The sequence below is a fragment of the Macaca fascicularis genome, chromosome X (assembly GCF_037993035.2).
Source record: "Macaca fascicularis isolate 582-1 chromosome X, T2T-MFA8v1.1".
NCBI classification, from domain to species: domain Eukaryota; kingdom Metazoa; phylum Chordata; class Mammalia; order Primates; family Cercopithecidae; genus Macaca; species Macaca fascicularis.
Genome location: NC_088395.1, coordinates 21,934,225 through 21,954,233, shown reverse-complemented (window position 1 = coordinate 21,954,233; position 20,009 = coordinate 21,934,225). Strand labels below are relative to the sequence as shown.

The window sequence follows — 20,009 nt, the reverse complement described above, 5'->3', positions numbered from 1 at the left end:
GTTATGGTTTGGCTCTGTGTCTCCACCCAAATCTCATCTCAAATTGTAATCCCCATAATCCCCATGTTTTGAGGGAAGAAACTCATGGGAAGTGATTAGGTCATGAGGGCATTTTTCCCCCACGCTGTTCTCCTGATAATGAATGAGTTCTCAAGAGATTTGATGGTTTTACAAGGCAATTTTCCCTGTTCTTGCTCACTCTCTCTCACCTGCTGCCATGTAAGACATGCTTCCTTCCCCTTCTGCCATGATTGTAAGTTTCCTGAGGCCTCCCTAGCCATGCAGAACTGTGAGTCAATTAAACCTCTTTCCTTTATAAATTATGCAGTCACAGGTATTTCTTTGTAGCAGTGTGAAAACAGACTAATACACCTCTCTAAGCCACAGTTTGCACAACTGTAAAACAGGAATAATATCACCTTTCTAGTTTTCAGGGCTTTTACCAGGTGGTAAAGGTCAAATGGGCCAAATCTAATCCTGGCTCAATTGCATATCAGCCGTGTGACCTTGGGCTAGTTATACTGCTTGGTGCCTGTTTTCTCATCTGTAAAAGGCAGATAAATCTTACATCTTACCTGTTGGGAGCTCAGTTCAGAGTCCAATAAATGATAACTAATGATATTATTAAATAAGCTCACCTCAATAAAGTGCCCAGCCCTGTTAGGTCCTTCCCTAGGTGATATACTCTTACAATTTTTTAAATCTATTAAAGGCTCACTTCACAGTAATGAATTGAAATATCTCCCCATTAGTAGTAAATCAGAGGAGAAATGGGGATTTTGTCACATTGTAAAGATGCTTGACCCATCCACACCTCAGTCACAGTTGAAAAGTTCTCAGAATTGGGGGTGAGAGCACAGCTGAAACCACCTAATCAGAGAGTATGGAATACAAGGATAAAATTTTCAACTCGGTTCCACTATGAATGCTAGCATGCAACCAACTTTTTAATTTTTATAGGGCTTCCATTCTGCCCTTGATCAACTCAGTGTATGGTAAAGGTAAGGGATTCACCCATCTCTCTAAGGTGCAGGACATCTGAGTCATCTGCTTCTGCTGTGAAATCTGGATGCCCCTGGAAGTTCTCACTAAAATCCCATATTCTCAGCTCCATTATTATTCTGGCTTCTGGCAACCAACAGCAGGAACACGTGGATCCTTGGAGAAGCTTCAGGAATTGTTACCACCAAAGCTCATGTGGGTATGCCTCCCAACTGTTACCACCAAAGCCAGCTAGGATTTTTCTTTCCTTTCCAAACAGTCATCCTCTTTCAGGAAATAGTTTTTCAAAAATATGCAATCCTTCTGAACAACTGCAAAGTAAAATACACTTAAACATACCAACCTTGTAAAACAGGACCTGGGTGTGGGCAGGTGGAGAAGTGTCATTGTGGGTGTATATGTCTTTCTCAGGATGCACATATCCTGTGTCATTAGTCATGCTGAGGAACTTATATTTAGTCAAAGGAACCTAAATTTAGTCCACAATCTTCTGAAGTGAAATGTTTCTTTCCTCCTACAACATTCAAGCTAACTCACGGGAAACTTTTCATAATGTGTGGCAATATTTATGCTACAAAAATGCCCCCTTGTCTGCTTTCCCATTCATTTTTTTCAGCCAATATTCCCATGCATAGCATTTTGCAGGCTGTTGCTCCACTTCTCAGAAACCTTAGCATTCCCTGCTGCAAGTCAAAAATCTCGCCAATGGATTTCAACATCTTTTATCTCCTGTCTTCTCTCACCAAGGGCCCTGTTCATTCCTTCCTTCCAACAAAGCCAAGCTATATATATTGGGTCTGACCCTTAGGACTTAGCTCCTAGCACCTCCAGGTTTGCAGTTCCCCCACTCCCTTACTCTCCAACCTTCTAAGTTCAATCAAGAGCCCCTGTCTTCAATATTGAATAACAAGCTAGCTCTTTTGTATACCATGTATCTACTTATGAATAAACACTCTACTTGGTGTATTACTATTTTCAATCACTTGCACTGTTCACAAATATTATTAACTACATCACAGCAAAAGCTGTATCATTTTGAATAAGAATTGACCTTTTTTTTTTTTTTTTTTTTTGAGACAGGGCTTTGCTCTGTCACCCAGGCTGCAGTGCGGTGGCACAGTCTTAGCTTACTACAGCCTTGAATTCCTGGGCTCAAGCATTCCTCCCTCTCCAACTTCCTGAGTAGCTGGGACTACAGTTGTACACTGCCAGGCCCAGAATTGACCTTTAATGCCCTGCTTTCATGATAAGCACATGGCAAGCCTTAGTAATTTCACCTGAAAATATACAGGTTCCATGGCATAGACAATCATAAAGCCTGCATTTAATCAGTTCAAGGGTTGGTACTGGCACAAACTCCAGTTTCATCTAATATCCTCATAAACACAAATTAACTGTCGGTAACATTCTCATTACCCAGGGAGTCTAGACAGTGAAGTACTCAAAGATTCGGGCATGAGTGGACCCATGAGGCCATGTAATAGCCAATGCCACTCCCAGCACCTGAATTAAGATGGATCAAGAAGCTGGAGCTAAATAAAACTATGCCTTCTTGAATCTTGCTCCAGCAATCCTTATATACACTGGGGTTCTTAATGGTTTTTTCTGCCTACATCTCTTGGGCAGTCTGTTGAAACCTATGGACCATTCTGAGAATAATGTTTCTAAGTGCGTAAGAAACATAGGCTTACAAAGAAAAACAGGTATTTCAAAACACAGCAAAACATTTTTTACTGTGTGAAATTATTTATATATGCTATTTGATTAATTCATTAAATACCAAGCCCTAATGAGTCTGAGAACTACTATAATTTTGAAGTAGTGATACATGTACATAACATTTCAAGATACCTGCAACATCTGCAGTAAGGTAGAAAAATAACCATGATTGCTGTTGGTAACAAAGTCACAGGCACTGCTAATAGTACCAGGGTTTGTTGCCTACATTCGTAAACAAAATGCTAAAATTCTGTGAGAGGTTAGTGAAAATAAAGGTGCAATTTTTCCCATCCAAGTACCTGAATTTTATTGACAGCCCTCTTGTGGGAAGACTGTGGACTTAAGTTAAGGATCTCCTAGGGATGAGAAAGAAGAGAGAACAAAGGGAAACTGGGGCTGCGCACGCTGGTTCACACCTGTAATCCTAACACTTTGGCAAGCCGAGGCGTGTGGATCACCTGAGGTCAGGTGTTTGAGCCCAGTCTGGCCAATATGTTGAAACCCTGTCTCTACTAAAAAGTACAAGAAATTAGCCGGGCATGGTGGCAGGTGCCTGTAGTCCCAGCTACTCGGGAGGCTGAGGCAGGAGAATGGCGTGAACCCGGGAGGCAGAGCTTGCAGTGAGCCGAGATCTCGCCACTGCACTCCAGCCTGGGCAACAGAGTGAGACTCTGTCTAAAAAAAATAAATTAAATTAAAATTAAAATTAAAATATTAGCCAGGTGGGATGGCAGGCGCCTGTAATCCCAGCTACTTGGGAGGCTGAAGCAGGAGAATCATTTGAATCGGGGAGGTGGAGTGAGACTCCGTCTCCAAAAAAAAAAAAAAACGGGAAATTGGTAGCAGTTTTTTTAAGTGACATCCAGAGAAGCTCTAGAGAAGCATAAGAGAATATTTGTTCTTATTTTTACCAATTCCCCTTCCTCTTCTTTCTCTTCCTGTAGGAGTGATTTAAAAATCACATGGCCTCCAATGAATGTGTTATCTGACAATTAGATTATCGAAACTGTCCAGGGTTTAGGGTCATGACCAAGGTCTGGCAATGAAAGTTGGGAATATGTACAAATGTCCTCATCTGCTATGTTTTATCTCCAGCCTTGCTTTTTTCAGAATCAGCTTCCTTATTTAGAGGCATGTGGGGAGTTTGAGAAAAAAAAACTAGATCACAACATTTTATTTTAATAGTGATGTCAAGGTCTTCTTATAAGTTATTTTTATTTGACTGGAGAACATTTCTTAAGCATCTACTATGTGCCAAGCGCTTTTAAAACATTAATTTAACCCTTGTGAAATTAACAGTAACGGATTCCATTTATGGAACCTTGTGTAGAAGACTTTATACACATCTCATTGGATTTGTCCAACAGTATTACCAGATAAGAAACTGAGGCTCAGAAAGAAGTAGTTTGCCCATGGCCACACAGCTGATAAGTGGCAGAATCCTTTTTTTTTTTTTTATTTTTTCAGAACCCAAACTTGAACCACATCCTGCAAGTTATTTTTCTTGTATGTAGCTTGCATCAGATCCCACCAACAGAGAGTCTTAGAAGGGCCCAGGCCTGTCTCATTGCCCACGTCCCTGTCCTGCCTTCCTGAGGCCCAGAACACAAATGGAAAATGACTGATGATTTTGCTTCCCCTCCTTTCAGGGGCAAGTCCCGGTTGCATCTCAAGAGTCTTCCGGGACTATGGGCACAGGAGGAGATGGAGTGAAAGGGAGAAGAAAAAGCCACTCCTCTCTACCCAGTCAGCTGCCCCCACAACTGCATTCAGCCAACCACAGAGGGCACATTCCTTTTCTCCTTTCTTTAGGAAGTATTTACTGAGCACCTCCTATGGCAGGCACTATGCTTGTGCTGCAGTCACAGTGACACCCAAAATGGAGTTTCTCACGGAGTTTAACATCTACAGGAGCGGTGTAAGTGAGAAGAACAGCAAGCATGTACACAAATGAGATCATTACAGATGGTTATAAGGACCACAAAGGACACAAATACAAAGGAATTGGAGATTGGGTAGGGGACTATTTTTTTCTTTTTTTTTTTTTTTTTTTGAGATGGAGTCTCGCTCTGTTGCCCTGGATGAAGTGCAGTTGTGCAATCTCGGCTCACTGCAACCGTGGCCTCCCCAGCTCAAGTGATCTTCCCACCTCAGCTCCTGAGTGGCTGGGACTACAGACATGTGCTACCAGGTCTGGCTAATTTTTGTTGTTGTTTTTTATTCTGTTGGCCAGGCTGGTCTCGAACTCCTGGCTTCAAGTGATCTGCCCACCTTGGCCTCTCAAAGTGCTAGGATAACAGCCGTGAACCACCGCACCCAGCCAGAGGACTATTTTAAATCAAGGTGTTCTCTGAGCTTTCTCTAGCACTGAAATCCATCTGAGTTATTCCCAGATAGTTCACCTTGCTAATAGCCTGTTCAGGGCTATAGAGCAATGCTTTCTGGTAGAAATATTACCCAAACCACGTATGTAATTTTTAATTTTCTTGTAGCTAAATTTAAATAAGTAAAAAGAAACAGGGGAGATGTTTAATGGTATATCTTATTTGCCTTACTATAACTCAGAATATTATTTATACATGCAATTACTTATTATAAATGAAACCATCAATTTATTAATGAGAGTGTTTTCATTTTAAAAAATGAAGTATTTAAAATTTGGTGTATATTTTACACTTACATCACACCTCAATTCCACCTAGCCATATTTTTGAGTACTCAAAACCCACAGTGGCTAGTGGCTGCCATGCTGAGCAGGACAGCTCTAGAGCATTGATTACAGTACCTATGGGAACACTCGTGAAGTGCAGATTGTAATTTCCATTAGGATAGACTAGGGGACCTTATTATTATTATTATTATTATTATTATTTTGAGACACAGTCTCGCTCTGTCACCCAGGTTGGAGTGCAGTGGAGTGATTTTGGCTCACTGCAACCTCCGAGTAGCTGGGATTACGGTTCCCACCACCACGCCCAACTAACTTTTGTATTTTTAGTAGAGACAGGGTTTCACCATATTGTCCAGGCTGGTCTTGAGCTCCTGGCCTCAGGTGATCCACCCACCTCAGCCTCCCAAAGTGCTAGCATTACAGGCATGAGCTACCCCGCCCAGCCTAGGGGACCTTATTAATCTTTATACTTCTGTATCCCTTCTGTCTAACACAATGCCTCTTGCTAGATATGAATGAGGAAGTATAAATTCTGGTTATCAGCAACAATCTCATGACCAAACAGACTTAGAAGGAAATATGACATAGTGGATGTCAGAGTAGAGAGAGAAAGAAAAAAAAAATGTGATCCTTAATGTTCAGCTGCTGGATCAGCCCTTACCTGAAGTCTACATAATTACTAGACTTTTTGGTTACATGAGTCAGCATATTTTATTGTTTAAGCCAGTTTGAGTTGGGGTGTCTGTTACTTATGGCTGAAAGCAATTAGTGCCAGGAATAAAAGTAAATGCTTGGTAAATACGACTATTTTCACAGATCAGTTAGTACAATCAAAATGCTGTGCATTTCAATCTATTTGAAGCAGTGAATTTACCCCAACTGAACATCATACAATTTAGAACAAATGTAATGAACAGAGCTGGTTCTTACCAAGCATACCCAACTTATTTGTAGTAGAAACCACTAATGACAGAGGAGCTACATTAAAGCAATAGGGGAAGAGATCAGATCTTAAAATGGAAGGCTAAGAGCAGACAACAGTCAAAAAGTAAGACAAGGACATGCACTGAGGGTGGAAAAGCACACATAAGAAGAAAACCTGGCCGGGAGTGGTGGCTCACACCTGTAATCCCAGCACTTTGGGAGGCAGAGGCAGGTGGATCACCTGAGGTCAGGAGTTTGAGACCAGCCTGGTCAACACGGCAAAACACCATCTCTACTAAAAATATAAAAATTAGCTGGGCATGTTTCGTGTGCCTGTAATCCCAGCTACTCAGGAGGCTAAGGCAGGAGAATTGCTTGAACCGGGGAGGCAGAGGTTGCAGTGAGCCGAGATCATGCCAGTGCATTCCAGCACTCCAAAAAAAAGAAAAAAGAAAACCTGACAGACTGACTGTCAGAACTACCAGAACACAAGCTTTTACACACGGTAGTCATTCTGATGGCCTCTTTAGTTCATTTAGCTATTTAGAAAGAGAACATATCCTAGAGATACACTCACATCTTCCACAGGGCGTTCAGGAAAAAAAAAAAAAAAAAAAAAAACTTATTTTTATATTTTTCCAGTTTTCCAATTTTTAATGTTTATGGATACATTATAGTTTACATATTTATGGGGTACATGTGATTATCTGATACAAGCATACAATGTAATGATCAACTGTGGGTAATTGGGATATCCATTGCTTCAAACATTTATCATTATTTTGTGCTGGGAATATTTCATATCTAGCACTAGGTTTGTTTTTGTTGTTTTGTTTTTTTGAGCTGGAGTCTCACTTTGCTGCCCAGGCTGGAGTGCAGTGGTGCTATCTTGGTTCACTGCAACCTCTGCCTCCCGGGTTCATGCAATTCTCCTGCCTCAGCCTCTGGAGTAACTGGGATTACAGGTGCCCGCTACCATGCACAGCTAATTTTTTGTGTTTTTAGTAGAGATGGGGTTTCACCATGTTGGCCAGGCTGGTCTCGAACTCCTGACCTCACGTGACCCACCTTCCTGGGCTTCCCAAAGTGCTGGGACTACAGGCATGAGTCACCGCCCCCGGCCCTAATCTGACAACTTCTTACCTTCTCCCCACACTCCATGCACCATGCACACCTACCAATACTCAAATGGTGTATGAGAACAGGAAAACCCTGTACAACAACAAACTTTTCAAGTAAAATTATTTCATCTCACATTCCAAAAGTCTTCGATACAGGCCCAAATCTTCATGCAGCACCCCTTTGCACATATAGGACTGTAGTGATGTATTTGTAACTTGGCAATTGGTTACTTCCTGTGTGGCCACATGAAAAAGAGCCAGCATGCTCTGAGAAAAATGGGCATCTTCTCTGAGGGGGTGCACCCCAGTTTACATAGAAGACTCACTCAAAACTACAGAGGCTGAGTTTTCACTGGTAATAAAAAGCCCACCACAATGGATGGTTGGTCCTTAGCACTTCCCCGCTGCATCCCCACATTTACCAGTCTGATATTTGTTTCAAAGAACTTCATGAAGTGTCCGGATGCAAGTGGCTCACACCTGTAATCCCAGCACTTTGGGAGCCTGAGGCGGGCAAATCACCTGAGGTTAGGAGTTCAAGACCAGCCTGGATGACATGGGGAAACCTTGTCTCTACTAAAAACGCAACAATTAGCTGGGCATGGTGGCAGGCGCCTGTAATACCAGCTACTAGGGAGGCCAAGGCAGGAGAATCACTTGAACCTGGGAAGTGGAGGTTGCAGTCAGGCGAGATGGCGCCACTGTATGCCAGCCTGGGCAACAAGAGTGAAACTCCATCTCAAAAAATAATAATAATACTAAAATAATTAAAAAATTAAGAACTTTATGAAGTCAAAGCTCTACTATACATACAACATGAGGAAAATGACAATTCACTGTCTTCAATAATCTGAACTTCCTAATTGACTAAATGACTTTATAGGAACTGAAGTTTTCAGTTTCCCATTGTCTGCAAAAGATGATTTGGCTAGGAAAAAAGATTATTTGGAGTGGGGGGTATTTAATTACGAGAACTATTTGAATCTCAGTCAGAAGGTATTTACAAATAAATGGTCTATGAATCACAATCATCTCTATCTGTTCATTAATGCAGAGTCCCTACTTCATCTTATTGTTCTGCTGAAGCTGTGTTTGAAAATAATATATTGCATTTCTTCACAAAATATTGGCAAAGATAGCTATTCCGTAATAGAGCTGATCTGGCTGTACCTTGAGTCATCTGTCTTCTGTGTGACATAAGTGTTCTAGCTCATTCATTGCCTCATGTTTCATAAGTGCTCATTTGCTACATTTCCATCTGCTCATCCATAAGCAATGCATGCTGTGTCTTCTTCATGGTCACATGAAGACAAATTTGGGGGGGGTTACAGAATGTGGATCTTAAGACAAACATCTGATTATATTCGACTTTTTAAAAAATCTCACTTCTTGGAGAGAATAAGAAGTAATTTTATTTTCCAAGTAGGAATCTGAGTCTTATATGCCATTTAAAGAAAAAAATTCACAAAGCCAGGTTGCTCACTTCAGTAGAGGGCAATTTTTCATCAGCCAGGTCTGTCAAGTCCATTTTATTTCACAAATTGGACAGGCGTATCTGTGTGTTTTCTATCAGCCTTAAGAAAATGGTACTTTTTTGATTGGTAGTACTGGGTTTTATTTTGGGATGTTCTCTCTTTTTATCAAGAGTGAGGAAAAATATCTTGACAGTATTCAATATTTTTGAAAGCACATGGTATTTACACAAAGGATAAGACCAGAATAAAACTTAAAGCATTTGATAGACATTACTTCATGAATCTTAGAACTATCTTTGAAACAAAGCGAGGAACAAAGGACAAATATTTACGGAAGGTCTGCTATGTGCCAGGAACTGGACTGGGTAATTCATATAAATCATCTCCTTCAATCTTTACAAAGCCCCTATGATATGGGTATTCTTTTTTCCAAATATATATATTTTTTATTTCAATAGCTTTTAGGGTACATAACCAGTAGTTTCTGGTTATGTAGATTAATTGGATAGTGGTAAAGTCTGAGATTTTAGTGCACCTGTCACCAAGTAGTGTATTTTGTATGCACCCTATAGTTTTTTTATTCCTCACCCTTCTCCCACCCTCCCCCTTTTGAATCCAAGGTCTATTACACCACTCTGTATGCCTTTGCGTGCCCGGATATGTGTATTCTTATCTCCATTTTAAAGATAAGAAAACTGAACTAGGTGAGGTCAGTAATTGGCCCAGAGTGATACAGAGGGAAAATGAAAGGGAATCAGGATTCAAATCCAGCTCAATGTTTCTAAACTCATGCTCCAAGGGGCTTACAATGAAGAAAACATTAAAAATAACCTCAATAACACAGGCATTGATTAAGTAAATTACAGTATATCCGGCTGGGTGTGGTGGCTCACGCCTGTAATCCCAGCACTTGGGGAGGCTGAGGCAGGCGGATCACCTGTGACCAGGAGTTTGAGACTAGCCTGGCCAACATGGTGAAACCCCGTCTCTATTAAAAATATAAAAATGATCTGGGCATGGTGGCACATGCCTGTAATCCCAGCTACTTGGGAGGCTGAGGCATGAGAATCACTTGAACCCAAAAGGCAGAGGTTGCAGTGAGCTGAAATCGTGCTACTGCACTTCCAGCCTGGGCAACAGAGCAAGGCTCTGTCATAAATAAATAAGTAAATAAATTAATTAAATAGAATGTATTATATGGTCCCTTAGAAGAGATATGTAATTTTATGTCTATATTTGCATTTAAAAAGTTGTTACTGCTGGGTGGTGAAGTATACTTCTTTTGTTGTTTCTTTACGGTTGGTCTACAGTGAGCCTGTATTACCTGGATGGAATGATAAATGAATAGATAGTTGGATGAGAAGGTAGATAGACTGACAGACACACAGATAGATGTAGAATATATTAAAATTTAAAGATTCAGTGTTTCAGGAAAAGAAGTAAGATTTTTAGCACATTTGACATTTGAAAACCTCTATACACTTTAGGAATATCTAATCATCTGTAACATACCTGCAGAGTTCAGAAAAAAAATCTATATATCTGTATCTATATCGGTATTTATCTATACATTTATAGATATATTTTATCATATACCATCCGCCCATACATATAAAAGTATATAAATGTATATGTAGAGGATGATACACGATATATACATTTACAGATGGACAATGAAAGTATATATATAATAGAATAAATGTAGTAAATGGTAATAATCAGGGAATCTGGGTAAAGGGTACATAGATGTTCCTTGTGCTATTTGTTCAACTTCTCAAAGTTTGAATTATCTCAAAATAAAAAGTTTATAAATCTAATAGATATTTTATGCAGCTGTTTTTTGTTTTTTTGAGATAGAGTTTTAATCTGTCACTCAGACTGGAGTGCATTGGCACGATCTTGGCTCAATGCAACCTCTGCCTCCTGGGTTCAAGCGATTCTCCTGTCTCAGCCTCCCGAGTAGCTGGGATTACAGGCGCCTGCCACCACACCTGGCTAATTTTTGTATTTTTAGTAGAAACAGGTTTTCGCTACATTGGCCAGGCTGGTCTTGAACTCCTGACCTCAAGTGATCCACCCACCTCGGCCTCCCAAAGTGGTGGGATTACAGGCAAGAGCCACTGTGTCCAGCTATTTTATATTTTACCTATTTTTGTTACAAGACACTAATTTTAAGAGACCCTCTTCCACCATTTGCTCTCCTTCTTGACATCTGAAACAAGAACCCCACAACCAGTTTGTGAATTTGGCCTTTACAGTGCTTGTCATAGAGTAACTTGGGATTTATTGAATTATGTCTTTCCCAGAGCATAGAAACATGTGGGAGGAAGCCTCCCACTTTGTTTGACTATGCCAGCACAATCTTAATAACAGAGTTTGACAAACCTAGTACACAAAACAATCACAAACCAATATGAATCATAAATATAGACACAAATGTGTGAAACAAAATGCTAGCTTCTTCAATTCTGGTAATGTCTTAAAAAAAACACAAACCATTAATAGGCAGGATTTATTTCAAAATTATAAGTTTAGTTCAGCAGGGGTAAATCAAGATAAGGTAAAAGAGAGACTCTATCTGAGTCTCTTGATAAATGGCAAAGAGGCATTTTTCTTGGGCAGCACCTTTTTGCAAACTAGGAACAACAGAACACAAAAAAGAATAGCTATCTAAAACAAACAAACAAAAAGTGTATGTTTTCAGGGGAAATACTGGAGGCATTACCACCCAAGCAAGGAATAAGAAACTTACACCCATTATCATTGCTATTATTCAACACTGTTCTGGTATTTTTGTTTTTTGAGATGAAGTCTCACTCCGTCGCCCAGACTGGAGTGCAGTGGTGTGATCTCAGCTCACTGCAACCCCTGCCTGCTGGGTTCAAGCAATTCTCCTGCCTCAGCCTCCTGAGTAGCTGGGATAACAGGCGTGAACCACCATGCGTGGCTAATTTTTTTATATTTTTAGTAGAGACGAGGTTTTACGATGTTGGCCAGGCTGGTCTCAAACTCCTGACCTGAAGGTGATCCACCTGCCTTGTGTAATCCCAAAGTGCTGGGATGACAGGCATTAGCCACCATGCTCAGCCTGTTCTAGTATTTCTTACCTTTATTATTAACTATCTAAGAAATCCAAAGAAGCTACCAAGGAGCTATCAACTAATTAGACAGTTCCAATTGAATCCAATACATACATTCAAAGCTTTACTTTATACTAGGCATCAGGGACTGGCAAACTGTTTATAAAAGTCAAACAGTAAATATTTTAGGGTTTTTGGGCTATCCAGTTTCCATGGCAACTATTCGGTTGTGCCACTGGAGGGCAAAAGCAGCCATTGATAATGCATAAGTGAATGGATGTGGCTGTGTTCCAATAAAACTTCCAGGCAGTGGACTGGATTTTGTCTACTGGCCATGGTTTGCTGACTTCTACTTTATACCACAGAAAGCAGTTGATGGGAAAAAGTTATCCTTTAAAACATCAAAAAAAAAAAAAAAAAAAGAAATATAAAGACTCAGAAACAAACTTTTTTTTTTTTTTTTTTGAGACAGAGTTCAGAGTTTCACTCTTGTTGCCCAGGCAGCAGCGCAATGGCGCGATCTCGGCTCACTGCAATCTCTGCCTCCCAGTTCAAGCGATTCGCCTGCCTCAGCCTTCTGAGTAGCTGGGATTACAGGCACCACCATGCCCGGCTAATTTTTTAATTTTTAGTAGAGCCTAGGTTTTGATATGTTAGCCATGGCTGGTCTTGAACTCCTGACCTCAGGTGATCCACCTGCCTCGGCCTCCCAAAGTGCTGGGATTACAGGCATGAGCCACCGTGCCCAGCTGAAAGAAACTTTCTAAAAGGCAATTTGGCTATATGCATCAAAAAAGAAATCTAGAGTACTCTTTCAACCCAGTAATTCCATTTCTGGGAATTTATCCTAAGGATATATTTAGATCATTTAGATAAGGACATAAAGATGTATACACAAGGATGTTTATTACAGTGTTATTTATAATAGGAAAAGTTGGCCAGGTGCGGTGGCTCACGCCTGTAATCCCAGCACTTTGGGAGGCTGAGGCAGGCCAATCACTTGAGGTCAGGAGTTCAAGACTAGCCTGACCAACATGGTGAAACCCCATCTCTACTAAAAATACAAAAATTAGCCAGGCATGGTGGCAAGTGCCTGTAATCCCAGCTACTCAGAAGGCTGAGGCAGGAGAATCGCTTGTTTGAACCCAGGAGGCTGAGGTTGCAGTGAGCCGAGATAGTGCCATTGCACTCCAGCCTGGGTGACAAGAGCAAGCAAGCAAGAAAGCAAGAAAGAAAAGGTATCTACTGACATAATCTATGTCTATGAGGAATGCATAGTTTCTGAAAATAAGTTAGAGTAGTACACATAATATCAGCTAATTTTTAAAATATATAGGTGTGCATATGAAGTTATGCATATGGACCCACACGTGCAACAAAACCTGGGAAGAAATATCCCCAACTGCTTTATTAGCAGTTATTTCTTATGATGGATTTATGAGCGACCTTTCTTTTAATTTTTGCTCTCTTTTTATTTCTTCAATGGAGCTGGGAAATAAAATTTTTGATTTTTAAAAGGAAGCTAGTAAATACAAAAACCCTGTGCTAAACAATTTACTCGCATTTCTATTGATTTTGAAGGAGCCTATAGACAGTACCCTCCTCAAACAAAGCATATTGATATACTGATTTTAACTTTTATGTTAAAATTCCAGACACCCCTGAAAAGTTATTTAAGTTATCGTTAACCACTTCATGTCCTGAAGATAGAAATCTTTGGGTTATAACTAATGCAAAAGGAGCGTATGTCTGGAAATCTTGCAGTTTTCTTATCCTTCAGTACTGTTTCTGCACGCATGACTGTGCATGTGTGTGTGCACATGTGTGTGTACACATCTGTCTATTGAGTAAGAAAAGCAAGATAAGGTAAATAGGAAATGGACAAGAATGGTAAATCAAAGACCAACATGAATGAATGTCCTACAGGGAAATAAGTATTAGTAAACTCACTCCTCAAGGTCTTATTTATGATTTTATAGTATGAGAATCTTCCTTTGGGTTTAGGAGAAAACCCTGACATCCTTGTAAATTCTCATTTATAATTTACCAAGACTGAATTTGGGTCTCCTAATAGAAAATATTAAATCCATGTGATTTATATCTAGTTGTGACATTTAAGCACATTTTTCCTCATAATTGACAATCGGTATCTAATTATTTATTTTGCCAAGAGTTTTACTTATTGTAAAATGATATATATTTAATTTTCAAGTATTTAAAATCTTGGGGAAATGTAAATGGGAAGGGAAAATGATTTTTATAACTTCTCAGGAGTTCTTTGTAGGTGTTACTGAATGCAAGTTACATGGTGTAACTCACAGTTGTCAAAAAGAGCCAAAAAAAACCACTATTTTTGCCTTCTCAAAACAATTACCTTATCTGGCTTTGAAATCTTCCTACTTCCCTCCTGAAGTGGCCTTCTCCAATAGCTTAGCATAAAAATTAGATCCAATGCTAACAGAATATCCTCCAATAATAGACATTTCCAACTTTGGCGGGGGGCGGGGGGATTTCTTTGAGCACATATGTATGTTTGTGTGCATGCACGTGCGAGTATGTGTGTGTGAGCTTGTCATTGCTAGAGTGGCCATGGGAGAAAAGTGAATCTCCCTAGAGCCAACTTAGAAGTTAACAGGAACAATATGACAACCACAAGGTCATCCAGAGTTCTCAAAAGTGATGTCAAAAGATGATGAGGTGTTAAGTACATTTTGTAAGCCATGAAAATCCAGGACACAATCAGCAAGAAATGAAGTTTGCTCTGAATACGACAGACAAATGAGTATATTGATACAATTTTCATTAACTATTCCTTTGCTTGCAATCTCAATCAAATGCTCTTTATCCTTCAGCAGAATTTACTATTACCAAACATGAACATAACAACCTACATTAGTCTTATGTTGAGATCTGGGAGATCAAAATTCTGCAAACTTTCCTTTCAACCTTTCATTTAAAAAATTCTTGGAAATGAATTTAGCATAGTTAAAAAGTGAGAAGTCATGCTTCAAATCCCAAACTATATTTTTCCTGTCAAATATTGCTCTCTGTAAAGTGTATCACCAAACCCCAGTAGAAACTTACCCTTCAACTTGAGGTCAACATTATGTCTCAGCCAAGGATAAACCCCATAGCTTGGCATATCTTCGGGAATTGGATTATCGCTTATCCAGCCATCACAAGCGAACCGGAAGAAATTATCACAAGGATCCACAGACAGATTTACTTTACTTAAGATAGCAGCAGCTATTTAGAAAGAAAATCATAGGATTAATGATAAGCACTGAATGTTGTGTACTGTTCTTTTCCAAATTAAACAACGATTTCATATCAACCAGTTTCCAAGCCTTGGCATTTATATTTCCCCTTAAAAAAACTCTCTGAATCTACCTCACTATATGAAATGACTACATTCAAAGTGAATGGACAGGCTGGGCGCAGTGGCTCACGTCTGTAATCCCAGCACTTTGGGAGGCCGAGGCAGGTGGACCACCTGACATCGGGAGTTTGAGATCAGTCTGGCCAACATGGTGAAATCCCATCTCTACTAAAAATACAAAAATTAGCCAGATATGGTGGTGCATGCCTGTAATCGCAGCTACTCGGAGGCTGAGGCAGGAGAATTGCTTAAACTCAGGAGGCAGAGTTTGCAGTGAGCCAAGATCGCACTACTGCAGTCCAGCCTGGGGTGACAAAGTGAAACGGTCTCTCAAAAAAAAAAAAAAAAAAAAAAAAAAAGTGAATGGATAAAAGTTTGGTGGTATTATCACTACCAGCTTTTGCAGGATCATCCCTAACATCTGTGGGGTATGGGACAGGAATACAAATAGAGTGTGTGGTCAATTATTTGCAAAGATAACTGTGACTCTTTCTTCTATCCTGCTTGTCCTTCTGCAAAGTGACCTTGCTGCTCTTCCCATCAAGTGGTAGAGTCTATTTCCCCTGCCTTGAATTTGGACTGACCTTGTCACTTGCTTTGACCAACAGAACTGGCAGAAGTAACTTTCTGTGAGTTTCAAAGCTAAGCCTTAAGAGGCCTTGCACCTTCCATATTAACTCCCTTTGAATGGAGCCCTTTAGCTGCCCTTTGAAGCAGCCTCCTGGAGGACAAGAGGCTACATAGAGAAGAACCAAGCCAGCACAACTGCCAGACGTTGACTGAGGCCATCATTCACCTTCCAGTCCAGGCACCCCTCTAGCTGAATGCAGCTGCACAAATGAGCCTAGGCAAAAATCAGCAGAGAAACCATCCACCAAACACACAAAATCATGAGAAATAGCAAAGGATTTTTGTTCCAGGCCTCTATAGTTTGGGTGGTTTGCCTCACAGTGAAGGCTAATGGAAACAGAAGTCCATATGTCATCTAGCTAAATATTTAAAAATTATATTTACAATATATTTTCACATTCTTGAGCTCCTTGATATTCAGTGTAGCTCTCAGAGAAATAAAGCCCCAGAAGAGACCCACACAGATCCTGGAAGGGAGCTTGGGGCCATCGGGCAGGGAATTCTGGGGTGTAGAAGGAAAGGGCTGCCTACTTGGCTCCACAGACGCCTTGATTGGAGGAGAGGCATGGCCAGAGGAGGGCCAAAGTAGGGTGTTCTAAATGAGGGACCCAGGTCTAGCGGTAGAACTGAGTATGTGTATAAGTTAACAGAAAGACACAATAGACTGGTCTACCTTTTTTTTTTTTTCCTCTTTCATAAGCCCATACACAATTACATATAGAAGACAGCCCATAGGTAGGAGATGTGTGCATAAATACGTAACCATGAGCTTTAAAAGAAAACCCTTCATTACAAAATGAGAAGTTTCCAAAATTCCCAATATTGAACTCCAACGCCCTTCCAACTGCCATACAATTGCTGGTTACCACTCTAGCACAAAGATATGTACCAACTGACTTTTTAAAAACTAGCCAATATTTTAATGACATTGGAAAGATGACATTCTGGGCAATTTTCATACTTTAAATAATGCCAGAATATATTTTTGTTTGAAGTAACGAAAACCCAATGAGATTTCAGCTAAATATGAATGAACTGCCCCAAAAAAGTACAATCTGTGTAAATTTTGATACATATCTTACAGTTTGGTTACATGTGTGGTTCCTTCAGGTTTAAAAATAAGGCTAGATATTTCTCCAGCCTAGGTTTTCTACAAAAATTTCAAACAGCCTTTTGTCTTCAATGAAGTGAATAATATAAAAACATTCTAATTTCTATAGGCCCTCAAAATCCCCACCATTTTCAAACCTCCCCCAACAACACAAAAGAAAGAAAGAAAAAAAAAACTAGCCAAAAATTGGTTTAGAGGTCAAACACTGTGGCTCATGCCAGTAATCCCAGCATTTTGGGAGTCTGAGGTGGGCATATCGCTTGAGCCCAGGAGTTGGAGACCAACCTGGGCAACATGGCAAAACTCCATCTCTACAAAAAAAAAAAAAAAAAAAAGACTCGGAAGTTTGATAAATTTCAAATTGGCTTAACATTTTCATGCTTCAGAACTAGCATCAGTTGTCTTTAATTACATTTTCACTTACTGCTACTATTTTCTCATTAATATTTAATGTACAAATGTGCTGGGACATAACAAAATCTTTCTTTTGGTTGGTATTTATACATATATATTTATATATACAGTTACTGTATGCAGCCACAGAATGAATCTGCTATGTGACACCTCAGAGACATGGATCACACGTCTCAGTCCCACACAACATTTACAGTTACACAGAGGAGCCCTCACACGCATTTTTATCCACATAAGTACACTGTTTTCCGGCCTCCTTCTCAAATTTTCCCTGCCCCCAACCCTCAAATGTATCCTCTCCATCTCGCCAGTATTCTTGCAGGTACCTAGAAAAACTGCAAGGTCAGCTCTGACCTTGGCCCTGATACAAAAGTTGGGGAATACATCACTCACATTGAATTTGGAAAGAAGCCTGCTGAGTGAGAAAACTCTAGCTTCAGCCTCCCAATCCATCATTCACAACTCACAGCGGGGCACAGGGCTGCACTTTCTGCAGGGGAACTGTGACTTCAAATTGCAAGGGACCATAGTTGTCAAGACACCGAAACGCATTTCCCCCTACTCAGCTCCGTGGAGAAAACCCAGAGTCTTGTTTTAATAAAAGAAATATGATGATGAAGGAAATCTGTGAAAGCTCAGGCTGCGTACTCTTCCAAGTCATTGTATATAAGGTTAATTGTCACACAGTCTCCAGCTGGTGTTTATGTGGTAGAGGTGGAGGCATCCTGAATACCAGCCTCTGTCTTTAGATTTAATCAAGGATGAAGGGAGAGAGTAGTAATAATAATAATTAACAATAATAAAATCACCAATATTGAGTATTTCCTTTTTGCCAGGAACTACGCTAAGCCCTTTTTAAGCAATATGATATCATGGCAAACTCTAGAGCCAGACCACTTGTGTTTGAATGACAGAAACACTATGCAGCAGCTAAGACACCTTAGGTAGGTGATTTAACCTGCGTCTTAGTTTCCTCACCTGAAAATGGGGATAATAATAGCACCCCATAGAATCATGATGCAAATTAAATATATGTAAAGTGCTTAGAATAGTGTTGGGCACATTACCGTATAAATGCAGGATGCCCGGTAAAGTTTGAATTTCTGATAAACAACCACTTTTTAGAATAAGTGTGTACCAAATATTCCATGGGACATACACCAAAAAAAGTAGTCATTGTATATCTGCAGTTCAAATTTCACTGAGCATCCTGTATGTATGTATGTATTCAGCTAAATCTGGGAACTATAATTCTACAATCACTTATCTGAAACTCTTGAGGCTAGATATGTTTCAGAGCTCATAGATTTTTCAGATTTTAGAAAAAAAATACATTGCATATAACCACCGATCATGTAATACTTCAGCAATGGCTGGAGTGGCAGGCCTGAAGCAAGTGCATTAATATTTCCATTGGGAAACATATGCATATTCTTATAAGTAGGATAAATGAAATCTGAAGCAGCCTCACATGAGTTAAGATCCAATTTTGCCATCACAGGAATTGAGATCAGGCCCCCATCTTGCCAACTGAGGGTTACAATGTTTTCTGGGTTTGGGGTTCAGAATTAGCATTGTGAACCTAGATTACTGCTACTACCATTATTATTTTCTTTTTCTTTTTTTAATTTTTTGGGTTTTTTTGAGACGGAGTCTCACTATGTTGCCCAGGCTGAACCGCAGCCTCCCCCTTAGGGCTGAAGTGCAGATTCAACCTGCAATCTCAGCTCACTGCAACCTCCACCTCCCAGGTTCAAGTGATTCTCCTGCCTCGGCCTCCCAGATAGCTGGGGTTACATGCGTGTGCCACCACGCCTGGCTAATTTTTGTATTTTTAGTAGACAAGGGGTTTCACCATGTTGGCCATACTGGTCTTGAACTCCTGGCCTGAAGTCATCTGTCTGCCTCAGCATCCCAAAGTGCTGGGGTGGCAGGCGGGAGCCACCGGGCCCAGTCTATTATTATTTTCTTTTATTCTCACAACTAGTATAAGTAAAAACTGTTATTCCCATTTTACACGTGGTGAGACTGAGGCTTAGGGTGGCTATATATTTAGCCCAGGATCATGTGGCTTGTAAATAGCTAGATCATGCTTCACACCCAGTCACTCTGTCTACCCTTATCTGCGATCATAAGCATGCATGCCCTTTCCTTGTTTCTTTGCATTCTTCGTACAGCTCTTGTTTTGAAAGAGGGATTAAAATAAGAGGACACAGAGAAGAGGAGAGTTAAGGAGAGGAGGCATCTCAGAAATGGTTGGCACCTGCTCAGAAATGGTCCAGAAGGCGATCAAACACTCTAGTCTTCTGAACTTTCAGCACGCATGCCCACGCACGCACAGCCTCTTGTTTAAGGCCCTGGCTTGGCCGCAATTCTCCTGTCATGTGTACTCAACAGCTGTTCTGCAGACCCCTGGGCACACTGAGGCTCATGCTACACTAAAGAGAACTGTGTCTTTGGTGAGCCTTTCACTACAGAAACAG

General features: G+C 40.3%; 1 protein-coding gene across 1 annotated transcript in view; it reads right to left on the bottom strand.

Annotated features, from left to right (window-relative positions):
• PHEX (phosphate regulating endopeptidase X-linked) overlaps nucleotides 1–20,009 on the bottom strand; it is a 231,379-nt gene that overhangs the window by 202,371 nt on the left and 8,999 nt on the right. The window contains exon 3 of the mRNA XM_005593167.5: nucleotides 15,077–15,238. Coding sequence (XP_005593224.1) covers nucleotides 15,077–15,238 — 162 coding nt within the window. The remainder of the gene's footprint in view (nucleotides 1–15,076; nucleotides 15,239–20,009) is intronic.